Genomic DNA, 22,135 nt, shown 5'->3' on the forward strand with positions numbered 1-22,135 from the left:
CAGAGATCATGAAACAATACCTCCTCCCACCCCACTGTCCTGCTGGTAATAGCTTATCTAAAGTGATCATCAGGTAACTCCATGCTCGCCCCAGGATTGCAAATTCAAACTTGGGTGAAGACACATGAAGGGTCGTGTTTGTGGGGGCATAAGATTCTTCCCTGTTGTCTTCTAAGTGGGTACTGGCAAACAATGGAGTGTAAAAAAGAAAAATTACAAAAGTGTGGTCACTTTCTGATAGTTAATAACTTGATCCCGGAGATAAAGTCGGTAATTGTCAGCCAACACAAGCACAAGGGACTACATGTACCAGATCACAGGTGTCACTTATGCGCCAAAAGGACTGTTGGTAGTATTATACATAAAGCACACAAAACTTCACTGTGAAGAGGACAGGGTTGCTACATACACTGCATACCTGACATTAGCCCACAAAAGCAAGGATATGAGAAGTTAAGCCACTTGGCAATATATACCCTCTCCTCCTTGATCTACAGGCATGTGTCTTAACATTATCACAACTACCATACACCACAACCTGAACTCTTCCCCCTTCAACCGTCTCTTCTCCATACACCCATTCACCAAATTACCCTCACCTAACACAATTAGCTATGGCGGTTTGGTGTAGTGCTGTGTTGTGCTGGGAGAGTATGGTATAGTTTGGTAAAAAGGAGTGATGAAAGGCTGGTATCCCTAGGGAATTAAGCAAAGGTTGTGGGGTGCAGTACTAGGTTGTACTGCCTCACCACTGGGGGAATCCTCAGCTGCTGCCCAGTTAAGGAAGTTTGATAGCTCCTTTGTACCAATGAAGCAGTAAAAAGGAACAGTTATTGGTGACTAAGGCCATGTCTGCAATAGGGCCTTAGGGCAGATGCTTCCTACATCAGTGGAGGGGTTTTTCCATCAGTGTAGATAATCCACCTCTCCGAGAGGTGGTAGCTAGGTCAACCAAAGAATTCTTCCATTGGCCTAGCTATATCTACACCAGGGTTAGGTCAACCTAACTTACAACACTCAGGACACAAAATTTTTCACAGCCCTAAGCACAGGTGCTGGAACTATGGGTGCTGCTGCTGCACCCTGTGGACTGAAGTGGTTTCCATGATCTACAGGGTTTACAGCTTGACTCAATTGCCCTCAGCACCCCCACTAGACAAATTATTCCAGGGCCGCTGGCCCTAAGCAACGTAGCTAGGTTGATCTAATTTTTAAGTGTAGACCAGGCCTAAGACCTGGCCCATAGAATACAGCACAAGTACAGCCACTTCTGGGAGTAAAGCTCTGTGTTCTCTCCCAGTGAAATACAATGCTATCGCTAGAAAGAAAAGGAGGACTTGTGGCACCTTAGAGACTAACCAATTTATTTGAGCATAAGCTTTCGTGAGCTACAGCCGATGAAGTGAGCTGTAGCTCACGAAAGCTTATGCACAAATAAATTGGTTAGTCTCTAAGGTGCCACAAGTACTCCTTTTCTTTTTGCGAATACAGACTAACACGGCTGTTACTCTGAAACCATCGCTAGAAAGGGATCTCTCTTAAAACCTGTGCATGTAAAAACGCAGAACTGGCGGTTTATTACCTAAAGGATAAAACAGTAAACTTTTTCCATGCAGCCTAACTGTATGTATTTTCAATATGATCGCATCTTTGTGGGTAAGACATAAGGTTTATTTTATTTCAAGAGGCAGAGGGATAAACATGTGCAATGGGGAGAATGAAAAATCTGAAACAGGGCTCTGTATTCACAGTGAATCATAGCGGCGCAAAAGAAATAAAATACAAACTACTCATAGAACAGATGCTTCTTTGAGCCCCAAACCCCTCAAACATCTGGAAATTAAAACAGGAGGGGACACTGCAGGGTTATACTGAAGGAAGATGACAGGTCTGAACTGCCTGGATGGCAACTCTTAGGTCAACTGTTGATGGATTAGCTGGCAAAGTTATTTTTAAACAACTTTCCCATTAAAAAGGTAGACTGGGTTTCAGTTTGTTGATCTGGCTGATAAAGGACCATCTGTGACAGCCAGAAATCTAAGGAAAGGTTAAGTTTTCAAACCTTTGCAGCCAAAAGGTGGCTTTCACCCACATGAACACCACCAGCCACAATGAAGGTACAGTCTGAGAACCACCAACACCCAGACATCACAGCATGGGAGGGGCTGTTATGGATGCCAAACATGGTGCTGGTGCAGTTAATTCTTCTTTCACTACAACTTCTATGACTGAGAATATCAGACCAAACAGGCAGTTAAAAAGTGTAATATGTTATTTTGTTTGACAAGATCCCTTAGCTGCATAGCATAAGTGCCAGCCAGCACTCAGACGCATTATCCTATTTCATATTTATATACTGTTACAAAACACGACAGAGTACCTAGAAGCGTTTTAAGAGCTGTATGGCCCCCCCCAAAGGGGAGGGCAGCCTTTGATCCATAAAAGCTTTGTCCCTCTCTTTGCAAGACACCTCAACTAAATCAGGAACTCAGTTAGTTCTTAAAATAGGCTGCTTTTAAGAGCTGTTTCTGAGGATTGTTTTTAAAATCACAATACTTACTTTATAACCATTTAACACTCCCATTGTTTTCACTGTTATCACAGTCATTAGTTCAAAAGGCAGCAGGGCAGCTAAAAGAATGTTAGTTGCACAACATGATTTATGCATCAGTCACATATGGCAGCTGGACTAGAGGCTTTCATTTCATCTCTTCTTCCTTCAAGTGCTAGGTATTATTTACTGTTTGAACAGTTTATTCCCCTTTACACATACACACACACACAAGCACAGGTCCAGCCTCTGACCTATTAGTACCTGCACAACGTTGCTGCCGGCAAACGTGGCTCGTTTCCATATTCGCCCTCCGGTCAAAGCCTCATTTAACAGCTGAGCCAATTTCCGCTCCATCCCAGCCTGAAACACTTCCTCCTGAATTCGCTGGTTGACAACACCCAAGAGAACTACATTAAAAAAAAAATCAACCCAAGAACAAACAAATTAGTAAGAAGCATTAGTGTCTTTTATGCAACTTCAATTGCAGGCCTTGAATCATTCTCTAGAGCCCTCTGCTGGCATAGCATTGAAATATTCATACAGGAATCCCTCCCAGCTCAGCGGGAGATTGCAAGTTGCAATGCAAGACCTTGGAAGAAGGGGTATTAAAAGAAAAAACCGCTGAGGTGATTCCTGGAACTTCACAGGGGCTAGACTGGTCCAGAACAAATGCAGTCATGGGACAGCCCTGCCTCCAAAAAAGCTAAATATATGAAAAAATATATATAATGATATATATCAAAACACAAGCAGCAGAGAGTAAAGAATTCAAAGTTATAACCAATTCCGATTTACCTGCTTTCAATGTTAACCATACTTTGAGTTCACCAGTCACAGAGTCAGGGGTAGGCAGGGATAGGGGATATAAACAGGAAGATAAAAATAGGACAGAAATAGCAGAACAGGTAGGAAACAGAAAGGAGAAGAGTGTATCGTCACCTGTTTCAGACAGCCCCGAGCCTAAGCCTATGAGAGCAGTGGTGCACAGAAACTGGTTAGCACGAGTGGCTTGGACAACCCAGGAGGCAAGTGCTGTAGACACTCCAACCATTAGAGCCACCACGGCAGTTCAGTTAAAGGGGTTACACTAATCATCGTCATTAATGCATACCACATTTAGCAATTCCATCAGTAGTTACTGGGCACAGAAGCCCTTTTTTGGTTCAGACAGGTTCTAACCTCCATGGGCCCATGCACTCCCCTGAAAGGATCCCACAGGTTCTAAAGTCTTTAGGGCTTGTCCATGCTGGGCAGCTGCCTTTCTACTTTGGACCTCACCCTTTTGAATCTGGTCTCCAGCAGGCTGGAATTCCAAGCCCGCACCTGCTACAGTCCTTTAGCTGAGACTTCCTTCCCCAGGCCCCGAGCCGCCACTGTGGCAGCCTCTAGCCATAACTGTGTTCCCCAGAGACTTCCTCGCAGCATTCCCATTTCAGGCTGCTTTTCCTTGGCCTTTTCTTACTGAACCCCATCCCCTGATCTCACATACACAAAGATGCGAGGTTCCTTAACTCAGCCTCCCCTCCGCCCCCTCCTCCTGCTCTTTTCTCAGCATCTCCTCTCTTTCTGCCTCTCTACAGGAAAGCTCCTTTCTTGGTGTGGGCCACATTCCAGGAGCATCTCTTGCTCCCTTCAGGGCCAGAGGGACCACTGCTTCACTCTCCCACTTTCTAAGATGGCTTCCATCACTTGTTCCACCCCCATGATTTGACTGACTAATGGCAATTGGCTCAGCCACATAAAAGAGTGTTAGTTTTTGATCAGTCCCAAAGCTGGAGCAGCTCTTTCACTGGCTGGTGAAACAGTAATAGCCTGGCCCTTTAGCGGTCCATGAATGTATAGAAAAGCAGCTGACTCTGTGACTAGCACTACCCTAGTGTACTTCTCAATCACAGGTGCATGGAAAAGAATTTACCTGCTTGTGAAATTTCTATCATAGGAGGATGCTGGACTGACACTCTCAGCAACAGAAATTAATTTATCAAAAATATCCTTCACAAACAGAGCTGGTTGAAACATTTTTTGGATGAAAATTTTCATACAAAATTTTCATTTTGGTCAAATTTTAGTTTTTTCTTGGTTGAAAAAATGGATCAAAAGCTCAGAAGAGTCTGACCAAAAAATTCAGTTTTCAGAAAAGTTTATATATTTTTGGCTAAAATTCTCATTTTTTAATTTGGTTTTCAGTACAAATGTTTGTGTTTCAGTTTTGAATTCTTTTTAAGCCTAAATGATTTTCAAATGCTTTTTTTTTTTTTTAAGCTTTTTGTTCTAGTTTCTCCATTGGGGGGAAAAAAAAAGTCATAGGAAGTTTTAGATACTCTCTCTCCCCCTCGCCCGCCAAAAAGAAATTTTCCACACAAAATAAGTGGTATCTTTCAACTGGCTCTAATCACAAATGAAGTATCTCAGAATTAAACAGCAATATAAATGATCAGTGATCAAGAACAATTAAATGCAGGAAACTTGACAATATAATTTTTTCACCTTCTTTTAAATTCATATAGATTGAGAATTACAAATAATAGCAGCAAGTGTATTCCACACCAGAAGGACATAGTTACAGAAAGCACTAACTTTCACTGTTTTATGATTATATTCGGGGCAAATTAGGTCAGCTGACTTGGATGAGAGCAATTTGCAGGAAATTAATTTGGGGGGAAAAACAAAATAGGATGGAGCTGCATCATTACAGTCCCTAAAACGGTTTAAATTGTATGGCATCTATTTGTATTCTGTTGCATAGCCGTGTGTGCTTTGGTGAAAGGTGCCATGAATAAATCAAGTGTTAAAAGTTTAAAAAAAAAACATAGCTTAAAAAAAATAAAATAAAGCAATGTCCAACTTAAATGGCAGTTAGTGTATACAGCACCCTCTGCACACCGGAGCTGTGTTACTGCACTTTGAATAAACTGCATTCTAAATATAAAACAATTTTTGAGCCAATAAACAAGGAATTGCAATAGTTCATTCTACACAAGTGCATTTCCCAGCAGTTCCAGGTTATTCATTCTTTTGCTTTGGAGTTTATTCAGACCTAAATATAGTTATTACCTCAAACCGTAAGCAATCTCAAAAGTTATTAATGTGTTATCTAGGACCCGGCTAACAAAAATGGTCTCACAGCTATCTACCCTTATATAGTCTACATACCTGTTCTCACCCAAGAAGATTTCATCAATTGAGACACATTGAGTTGAGGGTAATGAAAGGCTGGGGGGAAAAAACATCTGTAAGAACTGTATACTCAACAGCACAAAAACAAGAAAAGAGGCTGTTTCATAATTCACATTAAGTCAGTGAACATCTTATTTGCTGATATAACTCTTAGTGCTATACATAAGTGACAGAAAGACATTGCTCTTGATATATATTTTCTGGTTCATACGTCTGAACGTAAAGCATCTGACTAAAGTGGTCAGATTAATTACCTGAAATATTTAACATACCACCCCGACAGCTTTGCTTCTAGAAATATTAAGCAAAGCCTGTTTGGCTAATTTGTCTTTAATGTAAGATGAGATTTTTGTTTGCTAAGATCAGGCTGTACACTGGATGACTCTAGGTCAGGGTTTCTCAAACTTCATTGCACTGCAACCCCCTTCTGACAACAAAAACTATTACATGACCCTGGGAAGAGGGCCCGAAGCCTGAGCCCCACCACCCTGTACGGTGGGGGGGTCAAAGCCAAGGCCCTGCCACCCTGGGGAGGGGCCAAAGCTTGAGGGCTTCGCTCTGGGCTGGGAGGTTGTAACCTGAGCCCTGCCGCCTGGGGCTGAAGCCAAAGCCTGACCTCTGCCACCCAAGGATGAAGAAGCCCTTGGGCTTCAGCTTCAGCCCTTGGTGGTGGGGCTTGGACTTTGGCTTCAGCCCTGGCCTCAAGAAGTCTAACACCAGCCCTGGCAACCCCATTAAAATGGGGTCGGGACTCACTGTTTGAGAACCGCCGCTCTAGGTGAGTCATTCATGGCTTTTTGAGGAAGAAAGCATCTAATTCTTTGTGACTGCAACGAGGTAGAAAAGTTAAGACTTAAGTATAAAAGAGAAAATTGAATGTACCTATTTTGTATTCCAAGCCATAATAAAATAAAATATGCATTAACCATTGTGAAGCTCAAACTGGATTTATGAAAATCATAAATGAATTCCATTGCAAATCCCATGGCATTATGGTTTTATTTTGTTCAATAGCCCAAGTTTTGTCAAAATGACCAGCCTCCTGGAAACGCTAAGCTTCAGAGGTAAAATCCAGGCCTCACTGAAGTTAATGAAAAAACTCCCATCAATGCCTGTGGGACCAGGATTTCACCCCAGATTCCCACTGGAGCAAAGTAAAGAGGCACTGATGAATAGATAAAGACAGAGGCTGGGACTAGTTTTCCTGAAAAGAGATCGAAACTTCATGAAAGGAATGGGGGTGGGGGTGGGGGGAGAAGGCATAGTTTTGTCAAAGTTTTCCCTGAATCATCCAAAGTTCTTAAAGTGCTTAACAAAGATAACTTGTTTAAAACACATTTTAAGGATGGGGAGAGTGAGGCACACAAAATTAAACTGACTTGGCCTAAGGTCACAAGGCGAGTCAAAACCAAAAATCAAGGTACCCTGACTTCCAGTTCTGTGTTTTAACCACTACACTATAATTAGTTCAACTGCTGCTATTGTAGGCACTCAAAGAAACAAAAAAATTATTAACGTTCTAATTTACTCAGTGTGTCTTATTGGCAAGCTACCTAGCTAAGGCCTCTCCCTCTGTGTATAAGGTTGTTCACATAAATATGTTATCTTCCAGAATCTGCTGATTTTTACTATTAAAACCCTGATCACTCTTTTCTCCTCTAATGCAAAAGCAGAAGGGCCTCCAGATATATAGAACCTTTTCTTTAAAGCTCAGGTTTTTGACACCGCACTTTCCTTCTGTACAGTGAAGGAATTTACTCTTTATTCTCTTCTTGTTTAAATTAAATGCCACTGTGCCCAAAAACTGACTTCCAATTCAACATTTTCTGATACCCTTATTCCAGTTTAGTAGCACCTTGCTTCACGGATCGTGCTATTGAGACTTCAATAGGGCCACTACTGTGAAATACAGGAGTGGCCCATGTGCATAAGGGTATCAGAATATGGCCATTTATGTATTTGAATTAAGTATTACATAACAAATGTCGAAAAATCCCACTTACAATGTACAAACAGCAAGCGCCCTGCTTTTTACATTTCTGTATTATATAACAATATATATTGCTGCAGGGTTCTTCTAAACCAAAGGATGAGAGGGTCTGGCTCAGTATAGCTAGAAGGCTGGAGATTGAGGTAAATAAGTGCCTTACCATAGGAAACCAATCTAAAAATATCATCCCGCAAAAAAAATATGTGTAAACTGCAGCTGCACTGGTATTTTCCAAAGCCCAGGAAAAGCAAGATCACAAGATAATTAACCATCTGCCAATGGCAATAAAATTTCGAACTGTTAAGAGTGTTTAATTACTTTCTTTTTTTTAAACAAGGTAACAGTTGTGCTTTGACACTCAATATGATATACCCTTTTTTTCTAATTAGTGCTTGAAAATGATTTAATGTATGCAAATTCCTGTATGCCTAACAAACCTCATACAGAACTAGAAACTTAAAAAAAAAAATCCTTGAGCATCTGATCTTGATGGTACAATGGGAGAAGTGCTCTAATCTTTCAGCCATGCAGTCCTGGGCTGAAAACCTGGTAAAGAGTGCAGGAAAGGATTGGGAATATGTACACGGTACAGCTGAGCTCTGTCCAACTCGCCGCTGTGTTTCATGCTCAGAAGGAGTTCCACGTTGATAATGTTCCCATTGCTATGAAGCCTTTGTAGATGCCACTTGTTTTTTTTGGCATGATCTAGGTAATGAATTGTAAAATGCAAAAACAGAATATAGTACTCTTAAGTGCAATGAAATATGGGCTGGTATTTAAATGCACCTGACACCCATAAGGAGTACTGAATAACCCAAATGTAATTTCTGTTCTTTGTACACACTCCCTCCCTCATACCAGAGGCTCTGTGTGCAACCTTTTCTCCATACTATGGTCTCCCAATCTCCCCCTCTCAGGGCTTTGTGTGCACCTCCATTCACCCTTTCCCCTCTCTAGTCAGCACTGGATTCTACTATTCTAATTAAAAATTGTATTTCTTTTAGAATCCAATAACCATCGTGATTTTAATGGTTTCCTATGGGAGATTTGTTTAAGAGCTCCAGAAAAACTTTGTTCCATTGCCTTTTCACTTTCCTTCAGTTTTTAATGATACTTTGTTTTGATTAGCAACATGTTACTGAACAAGAAATGTCTCAGGTTAGAAACCATGATTTGGGGAACATTTACATAGAAAGAACTGAAGTCATAAACCACACGTTATATAGACTATTTTTAAACTATTCCTAAAACAATTCTTCACTCTTTAACCTCTCCCTTAAGCCATCCAATAGAGTGATCTGTCTCCAAACAAAGTAAATCGCCCAATATATGGGGTTCTGGAAGTTATCAGCCATGCTCTTTATGAAAATAGTTAGGCAGAGAAACCAATAGTCTTACGAAAACGTCCACCGTTCTGCAGAAATGTGGAGGATTAAATAATCAAAAATGGACGAAAAGTGGAGAATTCAAAGAAGTGACCTGACACATCTCATTGATACATATTACTGCACCACTGGGCTATTTATCAGGAGTCCAGTAAGTTTATAAACCAGAACTGAACTGGAAAGGGGAAATTAAAAATAGTTCTTTAATCAAAACAGGCTTTTCTTGAACTTTTTTGTACCGGGGAAGAGGGGTTGGAATAATCGACTCACTTAAATTCAAAAGCCAACCTGTTCACTGAAACCTACCAGCCATGAAGACCACATGTTGTTTCATCTGGTACTGTATTGTATCATATTGTCCTGTACCTTTTCATGCCTTTAAGCCTGCACTCTCTTTGGAACACGAAGCCTTTCATTTGACACAGTGTATCTTTTACAGAACATACAGCACTATCAGTGTTGCCCACTTTCATGATTTTATGGCAAATCCTGTGATATTTGTTGTTCAGAGTCCCAGCTGCTGGAATCATGCGAATGCATAAGAATCTCAGTGCTCGCACTCAAAACAGGAAGTATATTTCTGCAGAATAAAGCGATCCCTAAAGGTTCAGAAGCCACAAAGCAAAGAAAAAGAGCCCAGAGTTTATTATTTTAAAAAGAAACTCATGATTTTTGGAGGGGGTGGGGTGGGGGGTTGATTCATAATTTTTGGATGCCTGGGGACTGGCAACAGAGCACTATGATAATGATAACACTATAATTGTCTTCGTAGCAGTCCACCATGCTCAAGATCCTTGTCAGTCCGGATTATAAAACATACTCTTATTAATTATTTGTATTGCAGTAGCACCCTAGAAAGCCTTGATTAGGTTGTAGTAAAATCTCTGCCTGAATCAGCTTCTAATCTGAGAAACTAAATGTAAACACATGAGCAAGGGAAAAACAAATGGACAGATGGGAGGGGAGATGAAATAACAGACAGGATATTTTAGTAGAGATAAGATGTTAAAATTGCCTAGCACTCTTTAGTACCTTGAAAGAAAAGAGAAAAAAAGAAAAAAGCTGGCAGCTCCCACCCTTGGCCATTCCCACTGCCATTATTCTTGCACAGACCCCTCCACTGTGCAACAGGTACCTTTATTAAAAATAAGAAAGTTACAAAATATCCCGAAGTACCTTACAACCAAACCATGTACTGCATTAGGACTATCCCGCAAGCGTTCGGATTCTGTTTAAGCTTTATGAACAGTCTCCAGTAAAAGGTTTTTATACAGAAGATGATCTAAAATAGACAAAGACTGGGCATAACAAATTTCTTTTTCCAGACACAGTTACTAATATTCAGGCTGTCAAAAGTTTCATTTAATCATGCCCAACAGTTTGAGTTATAATATAAGATTAGCTTTTCCTTAGTTTGAACCAACATCAACTTGCTTGTAACTAAACTCACCTGGAATTTGCAAATCAATCCTTTACTTGCACACTATTTTAAACACATTTATACATAAAAAAAACATATACACAGACAAGACTGATTGAAAAAAAAAACATTGGGAAAAATCTTTGGAATGCATTAAACCACTCTTCATAGTGTAATACTGAAAGTGGTGGGCCAAATAACTAAGAAGCAAATGGCACAGAAAAGTATGCTAGGCAATATGAGAAACTGAGATGTAAATGCACTTTCCAGAATTAATGAAAAGCTAAATACCCATCAATTTTGCATCAAAGATGAAGGATTTTGTATAATTTGCCGAATGCATAAGCAGTTTTCTGACAAGGGCGGACCTCTTACAAGAAGGGATATCCCGGGTCAGACCAATAGTCCATCTAGCCCAGTATCCCGTCTTCTGACAGTGGCCATTAGTAGGTGTTTCAGAAGGAATGAACAGAAGAGGCAATCATCAAGGGATCCATCCCCTGTCACTCATTCCCAGCTTCTGGCAAACAGAGGCTAGGGACACTTCAAAGCTGGGTTTTGCTTCCCTGCCCATCCTGGCTAATAGCCATTGATGGACCTATCCTCCATGAACGTATCTAGTTCTTTTTTGAACCCTGTTATAGTCCTGGCCTTCACAACATCCTCCAGCAAAGAGTTCCAGTGTGAAGAAATACTTTCTTTTAAACCTGCTGCCTATTCATTTCATTTGGTGACCCCTAGTTCTTGTGTTATGCGAAGGAGTAAATAACACTTCCTTATTTACTTTCCCCACATCAGTTATGATTTTATAAAAAGAAAAGGAGTACTTGTGGCACCTTAGAGACTAACCAATTTATTTGAGCATGAGCTTTCGTGACCTGTAGCTCACGAAAGCTCATGCTCAAATAAATTGGTTAGTCTCTAAGGTGCCACAAGTACTCCTTTTCTTTTTGCGAATACAGACTAACACGGCTGTTCCTCTGAAACCTATGATTTTATAGACCTCTATCATATCCCCCCCCCCCCTTAGCCATCTCCTTTCCAAGCTGGAAACTCCTGTATAAGGAGAGATTAATAAGACTAGAAGCTGTTCCATATCCCTAATCATTTTTCTTGCCCTTTTCTGTACCTTTTCCAGTTCCTATACATTTTTTTGGAGACGGGGCAACCACATCTGCACGCAGTATTCAAGATGCGGACGTACCATGGATTTATCTAGAGGCAATATGACATTTTCTATCCTATTAACTATCCCTTTCTCAATTATTCCCAACATTTGGTTCACTGTTTTGACTGCTGCTGTACATTGAGTGGACGTTTTCAAAGAACTATCCACAATGACTCCAAGATCTCTTTCTTGAGTGGTAACTGCTAATTTAGACCCCATCATTTTATATGTATAGTTGGGATTATGTTTTCCAATGTGCATTACTTTGCATTTATCAACATTGTATTTCATCTGCCATTTTGTTGCCCAGTCACCCAGTGTTGTGAGATCCCTTTGTAACTCTTCACAGTCTGCTTTGGACTTAACTACCTTGAGCAGTTTTGTTTCATCTGCAGATTTTGCCACCTCATTATTTCCCATTCTTCCAAATAATTTATGAATATCTTGAACAGTACTGCTCCCAGTGCAGACCCCTGGGGGACACCACTGTTTACCTCTCTCCATTCTGAAAATGGACTATTGACTTCTACCCTTTGTTTCCTGTCTTTCAATCAGTAACTGATCCATGAGAGGACCTTCCCTCTTATCCCATGACAGCTTACTTTGCTTAAGAGCCTGTGGTGAAGGACCTTGTCAAAGGCTTTCTGAAAGTCCAAGTACACTACGTGCACTGGATCACCCTTGTCCACATGCTTGTTGACTCCCTCTAAGAATTCTAGTAGATTGGTGAGGCACAATTTCTCTTTACAAAAACCATGTTGACGCTTCCCTGATATATCATGTTCATCTATGTGTCTGATAATTCTGTTCTTTGCTATAGTTTCAACCAATTTGCCTGGTATTGGAGTTAGACTTACTGGCCTGAAATTGCCAGGATTGACTCTAGAGACTTTTTAAAAAAATTTCTATCCACCAGTCATCTGATACAGAGACAGATTTAAGCAGTTCTGCAATTTCATATTTGAGTTCCTTCAGAACTCTTGGGTGAATACCATCTGGTCCTGGTGACTTACTACTGTGTAATCTATCAGTGTGTTTCAAAAACTCCTCTAATGACACCTCAATCCAGGACAATTCCCTCAGGTATGTCACCTAAACAGAACGGCTCAGGTTTGGGAAGCTCCCTCAAATCCTCAGCCATGAAGACCAATGCAAAGAATTAACTTAGTTTCTATGCAACGGCCTTATCATCCTTGAATGCTCCTTTAGCATCTCCATTACCTAGTGGCCCCACTGGTTGTTTAGCAGGCTTCCTGCTTCTGAAGTATTTAAAATTTTTTTTGCTGTTACTTTTTGAGCCTTTGGCTAGCTATTCTTTAACTTTTTTTTTGGCCTTCCAAATTATATTTTTACACTTCACTGGCCAGAGTTCATTCTCCTTTCTATTTTCCTCACTAGGATTTAACTTCCACTTTTTAAAGGATGCCTTTTTGTCTCTTACTGCTTCGTTTACTTCATTGTTTAGCCACAGTGGCACTTTTTTGATCCTCTTACTATGTTTTTTTAATTCAGGGTAAACATTTAAATTGAGCCTCTATTATGGTGTCCTTAAAAAGTTTCCATGCCGCTTGCAGGGATTTCACTTTTGGCACTGTACCTTTTAATTTCTGTTTAACTAACTTCCTCATTTTAGTGTAGTCTCCTTTTCTGAAATTAAATGTTACTGTGGTAGGCTGCTTTGGTTTCCCCCCTGGCAGGGATGTTAAATTTTATTGTGTTATGGTCACTAATATCAAGCAGTTCAGCGATATTCACCTCTTGGATTAGATCCTGTGCTCCACTCAGGACTAAATCAAGAATTGCCTCTCCTCTTTTGGGTTCCAGGACTAGCTGCTGTAAGTAGCAGTCATTTAAGGTGTCAGGAAACTATCTCTGCATCCCATCCTGAGGTGACATGTACCCAGTCAATATGGGGATAGCTGAAATCCCCCAATATTATTGAATTTTTTATTTTTAAAACCTCTCTAATCTCCCTGAGCATTTCACAGTCACTATCACCATCCCTGTCAGGTGGTTGGTAATATATCCCTACTGCTATATTCTTATTATTCAAGCATGGAATTACTATCCATCAAGATTCTATGGTACTGTTTAGTTCATTTAAGATTTTTACTTCATTTGACTCTACGCTTACTTTCACATATAGTGCCACTCCCCGACCAGGACAGCCTGTTCTGTCCTTCTGATATATTTTGTACTCTGGTATTAGCGTGTCCCATTGATTATTCTCATTCCACCAAGTTTCTGTGTAGCCTATTATATCAACATCCTCATTTATCAAGGCACTCAAGTTCACCCATCTTCATGTTTACACTTCTAGCATTTGTATATAAGTACTTTAAAAACTGTCACTTTTTAACTGACTCCCATTACATGATGTAATTGAATGGGACTCTTTTCATTTAACTGTTTCTCATCAGATCCTACCTGTATTTTATCATCTTCCATCCTCTCCTCCTTACTAGGGTATAGAGAATCTCCATTAATAGATCCTCCCCTAAGGGATATCTCTGTCCAAACCACGTGCTCTTCTGCACCTGTCAGCTTTCCCCCTTAGTTTAAAAACTGCTCTACGACCTTTTTAATTTTATGTGCCAGCAATCCGGTTCCATTTTGGTTTAGGTGGAGCCCATCCTTCCTGTATAGGCTCCCCCTTTCCCAAAAGGTTTCTCAGTTCCTAATAAATCTAAACCCCTCCTCCCGGCCCCATCATCTCATCCAAGCACTGAGACCCTGCAGTTCTGCCTAACTGGCCCTGCATGTGGAACTGGAAGCATTTCAGAGAATGTTACCATCGAGATCCTGGACTACAATCTCTTACCTAGCAGCCAAATTTGGCCTCCAGGACATCTCTCCTATCCTTCCCTATGCCACTGGTACCCACATGTAGCACGACCACCGGCTCCTCCCCTGCACTACACAAAAGTCTATCTTGAGAGATCCGCAACCTTCGCACCAGGCAGGCAAGTCACCATGCAGGTGTCTCAGTCATCGTAAACCCAGCTATCCGTTTCTAATGATCAAATCCCCCAATACTATTACCTGTCTCTTCCTAATAACTGGAGTTCCCTCCCCCAAAGAGGTATCCTTAGTGCGAGAGGATACCATGACATCATCTGGAAGGAGAGTCCCAACTATGGGATAGTTTCCCTCTGCTCCAGTTTGATGTTTTCCTTCCCTGAGACTTTCATCCTCCACAACAGTACAGAGGCTGTCTGACCAGGGATAGGACCGTTCTACTGTGTCCCAGAAAGTCTCATTTATGTACCTCTCTATCTCCCTTATCTCCTCCAGTTCAGCCACTCTAATCTCCAAAGCCCGTACAAGGTCTCTGAGGGCCAAGAGCTCCTTGCACCGAATGCACACAAATGACACCCACCCATAAGGCAGGTAATCCTCCATGGCAGATATATAGGTCAGATATAGAGCAATCACTTTGTGAAAAGTGTTCACCCACAGGTGATACGATGTTTTTGTCTTATCATTTTTCTGAGAGAGTTCATTCAAGAGTATAGCGACTGCCTTGTTTAGTGGGTTTAAGATCTTTAGATCTGACTTCCTGCAAGTATATGACTGCTCTGCTGATCAAGTGAAATGCATGAAAGCAGAAAGACTTGGTCCCCATTACCAGAATGCAGTGTAAAAGGCAACAGGAGTAGTTTTCCATCTTAACACCGCTTACAAACTCTTTAAGCGTGATCTCAGTTTTAACAATTTAGAAATACTCTGCAAGTTATAGGACAAAAATTGGTCTTAACCTTTGATCAAACTATATTGACACTTCCAATTTGAAAACTTTATACAGGCAACTGGAAAGTCTCTTAGGTATGTCTACACTGAAGTTAGACACCCACACCTGACCAGAGCTAGCTGACTCAGGCTCGTGGGGCTCAGGCAAATGGGTTGTTTAATTGTGGTGTAGACACCCGAGCTCTGGGACCCTCCCCACCTAGTAGGGTCCTAGAGGCCAGGCTCCAGCCCAATCCCGAGCATCTACACTACAATTAAACAGCCCCTTATCCTGCATCAGCTGACGTGAGCCAGCTGCAGATTTTTAACTGCAGTGTAGGCATACGGCTGAGGGAAATTGCTCAGAAATGCACGCAAGCTAGGTTTATTGTTGTACTTGCTAAGGCATCCACTGTAAGGCCCATAGCTGAGAAAGAATCAGAGGGCATCAGATTTGTGCAGGGTGAAAAGCCTTGGAGTCTCTTTGTTGACACAGCAGACTTGGAACATGGGACAGTTAATGATATCACCCAAAGAATAAAAACAGCTTTAGGAGACATGAGGATCAAATCAAAACCAGTTGCCCTGTTTGGATAGAACTGCGGTGAATATGAGCTGTTCAAATCCTGGACCGGCCAAGTTTAGACAAGATATTCCTCATGTTGCTGTGCACAGCATCACCCACATCCTTGATCCTCTTATATTCTGGACTCAAAGCTGATTATTTTAAAAAGTCTGAATTTATTTTTAAAGACATCTTCAAATTTGACTATTCCAGTCCCCAAAAGACACTGACAAATGCAACCCCTTACTGCGGCCTTTGAAGCAAATGTGCTATTCAGCAGTATACATCAAACACAGTGAATTGCTAGTTAGGTCAGATCACTAGTGATATAAAAATATCAATTGGCTGTCCCCTACTTGGAACACACTCCAGAAATGGAGTCAGGGGCTGATGCAGCTCAAGTTAGAGCCACTCTTAAAGAGCTCAAGATAGGCAAATTTGTGATCACATTGAATTTTATGATTTACTTAACACCGTGACTAAGTCTTTCTTCCTGTGCAAGAGGGGAAAAATCTCGATGTCTGAGCCTTTGCACAGGCTACAGAACTCAATGCTGGAATTCACAGCAATGGAAGGTATCTTGGCCCTTGTGTCACAAATCCTTAGGGACGGCAAATGTGCAGGGGTAAATTCTTCTGTGCTTGAGACAAAGCTGCAGAAAAATCTGATCTGAATGCTTGAATATGCCATTGTATGTAGGGATACCAGATTTAACAGGTTAAAGCAATGATCATGCACATGGTTTTATTGTTCTGACTCTACACAGTGACCAAGTGAAAAAAAGAGAACAATCTTCTGGACCACTTTACACAGGTACTCAGTGAGGAAGAAATGGAGAATGTCCTATATCAATATTTCTCAACCTTTCTGCTTTGGACTTAAAAAAATGAAATTGTGCCCCCTCCCCGCACCTTAAGCACGGGGCTCAGAGCTTCAGCAGTCCTACCTGGGGCTCGGGGCTTCATCCCAAGCGGGGCTGAAACATGTAAATTAGCTTTGTGGGGCCCCAGGCAATTGCCCTGCTTCCTACCCCCTAATGCTGGCCCTGCTTGCGACCCACCTTAAAATCCTCCCACAACCCCCAGGTTCCCAGGTCAAGAAACACTGCCCTGCATCATTTGCATTATTATTTTTTATTTGAATTACAGTAGCACCTAGCAGCCCCAATCAGGAAGCAGTCCCATTGTGCTAGACATTGTACACACACACGTACACACACAAAAGGTACATCTATACAGCAAAAAAGACTCGCAACAGGGAGTCTCAGAGCCCAGGGCAACTGACTTGGGTTCTGAAACTCTCTGTCGCAGGGTATGTTTCTTGGGTAGACATACCCTATCAGACAGTCCCTGCCCCACAGAGCTGACAAGGCGGTCTTTAAAATTACACGTACATACCATAAAATCCAAAACAAAGGATAGCACACTTGGATGTTTTATAAGGTTTTTAACCACAAGGCACCGTGCCTTTCAGGATGTATTGCTCTAGGTAAAAAGAAAAGGAGTACTTGTGGCACCTTAGAGACTAACCAATTTATCTGAGCATAAGCTTTCGTGAGCTACAGCTCACTTCATCGGATGCATACTATGGAAAGTTTAGAAGATCTTATTATATACACACAAAGCATGAAAAAATACTTCCTCCCACCCCACTCTCCTGCTGGTAATAGCTTATCTAAAGTGATCACTCTCCTTACCATGTGTATGATAATCAAGTTGGGCCATTTCCAGCACAAATCCAGGTTTTCTCACCCCCTCCCCCCCCCCCCAAACTCACTCTCCTGCTGGTAATAGCTTATCCAAAGTGACCACTCTCCTTACATTGTGTATGATAATCAAGGTGGGCCATTTCCAGCACAAATCCAGGGTTTAACAAGAACGTCTGCGGGGGGGGGGGGGGTAGGAAAAAACAAGGGGAAATAGGCTACCTCGCATAATGACTTTGTGGCTTAGTCATTATGCAAGGTAGCCTATTTCCCCTTGTTTTTTCCTCCCCCCCCCGACGTTCTTGTTAAACCCTGGATTTGTGCTGGAAATGGCCCACCTTGATTATCATACACAATGTAAGGAGAGTGGTCACTTTGGATAAGCTATTACCAGCAGGAGAGTGAGTTTGTGGGAGGGGGGAGGGGGTGAGAAAACCTGGATTTGTGCTGGAAATGGCCCAACTTGATTATCATACACATGGTAAGGAGAGTGATCACTTTAGATAAGCTATTACCAGCAGGAGAGTGGGGTGGGAGGAAGTATTTTTTCATGCTTTGTGTGTATATAATAAGATCTTCTAAACTTTCCATAGTATGCATCCGATGAAGTGAGCTGTAGCTCACGAAAGCTTATGTTCAGATAAATTGGTTAGTCGCTAAGGTGCCACAAGTACTCCTTTTCTTTTTGCGAATACAGACTAACACGGCTGTTATTCTGAAACCTGCTCTAGGTAGAAATTCTGTTCTCATTTCATTGTTCTGTAGCACTGAAGCAGCAGGACATGGGTTTTCAATAAAGAAATTAATCAAAACAAACCAGCCCACTAATATATTGTGAAGGATTTGATGCAAATACAAATGAATGGCCCAAGTACAGAAGCTTACCAGCCCCAATTCGCTACAAGCTTGACGCAGGGCCAGAAACAAAACATATTCATGGACACAGTGACAATGAGTATGTAACAGCAGACCGGACTGATGGAGAACTAATCTAGGATTATTCTGTATGATCAGATATAGTTTTCAAGCTAGAAAGACATAGTCCATAACATTACGTAGCTCAATTTGAAATAAATTATGACATTCTCTCTGTCCTTCCTGACAATCACAGACTTGTTGGGGTACTAGCATTTCAAAATTTGGGTTAAAAGGCATACAAAACTAAGAGCTATAGGACTAAGTGAGAGTAAATCATACTAAAACCAAGCAAATGAGTGAGGAGAAATGCCTTCAGACAATTAAGGAAGCAACAATTATTCACTTTAATTTATTTGAGAGATTGTCTCCTATTCTGGGCTGTGGTCTCAATCTCATTTTATTCTCTCACAAACAAAACAGAAGTCTTAGCTGCCTGTGGACAAGTGTTCTGATTCTGCCGCCTCCTCCTCCCCTCCCATTGCAAATTACAGATTGAACCAATACTAGAGTCAGTGATTAAGTCCAGCTACTGTTGCACAGGAACAGCTTATGTGATCAGAGGCACTGTTATACAGATTTGCATAGAAAGACCAAATTAGAAGCTATGGAAATTAACTAATGTTAACACTTACATAGAACATTACTATGAAACTGCAGAGAACACCACACAAAACCAATTTTCTGCTGCCTTAGTGATATGACGTACTCACGTTCAGCAATTTGCTGCACAGGAAAGCCCAAGTAGAAACTGAACTCCACCACAGACAGGTTCCTCAGCAGCTCACTGATTTCAGATCCATTCAAGAATCCATATGTATCCTGAATGGCAAAGACAATGTTCACAGGGCCCTGCCGAAATGCCACACGAGGCTTGCTCAGAGTTATATTCAGTATCTGAAAAGACAAAACTGGACAAGTTAGAAACAGCAAAAACTCCAGCACTTCTGTTCCCTCACTACCCCATTTTTTTTTATTATTAATAATAATAATAATAATATAAAGTGGGATGCTTTACAAGAGAGCTGAGTAACATCCATTTCAGACTCATTCAGCCACACTGTCTCAGCAAGGACACTGTTTCCCTTCCAAGATTTATTCTTTAAACTGGGTTACAGTCCATGCTGATGAGAAAGGTGCTATCCAGAAAACGACTGAAGAAAACATCCAGAGAAAAGTCAAATGCAGAGTCAGCAGAACAAAAGCTATCAACAAAAGAAGCCTGTGTGGATACCTTACCTATCTGGAACAGATAGGAAAAGACCCCCAACATAAGGTAAATGAACACTGTGCAAAGAGAGCTGTCCTGTCAAAATCCACTATGCCCTGCACTTCCAGAGCCAAAGACGGGTGAAAACAAAGTGCAATCAGATCTCAAAATGTGCTTCCATAGGTCTTTCCCTGGAACTTCACCTAGCAGCTACGTTCACAAACAGATCACATGCATCAAAAGCAGACAGGCTAGTGTGTTTAAAGTTAATTTTGGTATGGGAAAAGTACAGGTATTACAAGCTGTTTCATAAAAGTTTTATTATGACATCTTATATTGCCATTTTTATTAACCCAAGTATTTCTATTTACTTAATATCTATATTGTATAATATTTTGCATATATTCTTCACTTTAAAGACATGTACTTAAACACAAAGAAGTTATTTTATTTTTATGGTGATTAGATACTATTTACATTGTTTATGAGTTTATACAGCACAATTTTTATTGATTTTAGTTTTAGAACAAAGTTAGAATAAATAAACTTTCAGGAAAAAAAAGCAGCATGTCTTATTAGATTTAGAGTTTATATCCAATGAGTTTTAAGCCCCTTTATTGAGTACAATATCGAATAAAGACTTCTCAATTTCCAAATCTAAAGTTCAGGTAATCGCTACTAAGGGCACATGGCACTGGTGGAAACACTAATGAACCGTGGAACCCAAAAACCTTAAAATATATTAGTTATCCTCAGTATAAACCCACCATTAGATTACCCACTCAAAATGTGTGATGCAGAGTACAGTGAACTTCCTTTTTCTCAGTGCATGCTAGCATTCTTACCTGCACTGTGAAGTTGAAGATATCCTGGTGATGTTTTCTCACCTCCATGAATGCCATTGTCAGCCCTTTTTCAATGCGCTGGCTGAAGTTACAGAAGCCAGTATCAACGTTTTGAGGCACAAACTGAAGCACTGGAGGTAAAGGGTATGTGTTAGTCCCACTGAGTGCAGTGCAGTTATTTGCACTGAAGGGAGAGAGTGGGGAAGCAGGGAACCCTCTCCCTCCATAAATGAATCCGTTTTCCATTAAATCCCGACTGCACTCTTGGCAGCTGAAAGTCCAAACAGTGCAGCTCAAGAAATTAATTATGGCAGAAACTGTTCTGCATTGATGCAGAAGGTTTTCTTGTCAGTAAAATCTGATGTGACAATAAGGCTCACTTGCTGTCAAGAGATTCTGCAGCCAAAAAATAAAATAAAATCCACTTCCTATTACAGGCGACTGAAAGATTCCCAGCTATACACAAATTGTCTCTAATACTGAGTCAGTCGTCTGAAGCTCTGGAATCCCTGAATTATCCAAGGTTTTTTTTATGAAAATCTTTAAAAAGAAGACGACCAGAAGCATCCTTCTTTGTAGGCTGATGGTGAAATCTAGTATTCAGTTTGGTTGAAAGACTCCAACTTTGGTATACCAGGCATCCATTGATACCAGTCTGACACCTTTCACCAGCACTTAATAAGCATACATACATTATATATAATGTGTGCATACATGCGCACACCAATTAAGCACTGGTGAAAGGTGCCAGAGCAACAGCACTCGAAAGTGAAATTCTTAAATATATAATAAGAAGTTCACTCTCTAGTGCTGTCATTCTGGCACCCTTCACCAGTGCTTAATTAGCATGCACGTGGCTAGTGAAAGCTGTCAGACTGACAGCACCAGTCTCCCACATCATGAATATAAATCAATCTGAATATGAAAAGGTCTTTTTAAAATTAAATTATAAGCAAAATAAAACTAAACATTTTAAACAAAATAAACTTTAAATTCAAAAATAATTTTCAGATATACATGAATAAATAATTAAATATGTCTTACTATTAAAAGCAAAATACTGGAGAACAGAATACCTTTCTCTTTTATGTATCTGCCAAGACCCTTATTCAGGGTTCTGTATTTCCCCTGCAACAGTCTGCAAATGGTAAGTGGCCAGTGAGGATGAAGAAAGATCTGGAGTTTTGCACCATGATAAAATTGTTAACTCTTAAAACTTGGTAAAAAAATGCAAACTCCCTACACTGACTGTCAGAGACATCATCAGCTATAACAAAAAGTAGGGAGTAGAATCGAACATTGCATTCACCTCTTGCCAATTAAAAGTTTTTCAACTAATTAAATAAACAACAGTAATAGCAATGTTTTGAATGTATGTAGCATTTTCCATCCAAAGATCTCAAAGCACTTTGTTAATATTCATGAATTAAGCCTCACAAAAATAAAGCCTAGATCTTTTGATTCCCAATCTT

The 22,135-nt window shown here is 40.7% G+C and overlaps 1 protein-coding gene across 5 annotated transcripts in view; it reads right to left on the reverse strand.

Annotated features, from left to right (window-relative positions):
* KIAA1549 (KIAA1549 ortholog) overlaps positions 1-22,135 on the reverse strand; it is a 204,986-nt gene that overhangs the window by 67,393 nt on the left and 115,458 nt on the right. For 4 of the 5 annotated variants that reach the window (XM_048830947.2, XM_075123050.1, XM_048830956.2 and 1 more), the window contains exons 5-8: positions 20,664-20,794; positions 19,322-19,505; positions 5,708-5,767; positions 2,816-2,961 (exon numbers count right to left, since the gene is read on the reverse strand). In XM_048830947.2, coding sequence (XP_048686904.2) covers positions 2,816-2,961; positions 5,708-5,767; positions 19,322-19,505; positions 20,664-20,794 — 521 coding nt within the window. The remainder of the gene's footprint in view (positions 1-2,815; positions 2,962-5,707; positions 5,768-19,321; positions 19,506-20,663; positions 20,795-22,135) is intronic. The other variant, XM_075123048.1, reaches the window with a different exon arrangement.

The sequence above is a fragment of the Caretta caretta genome, chromosome 1 (assembly GCF_965140235.1).
Source record: "Caretta caretta isolate rCarCar2 chromosome 1, rCarCar1.hap1, whole genome shotgun sequence".
NCBI classification, from domain to species: domain Eukaryota; kingdom Metazoa; phylum Chordata; order Testudines; family Cheloniidae; genus Caretta; species Caretta caretta.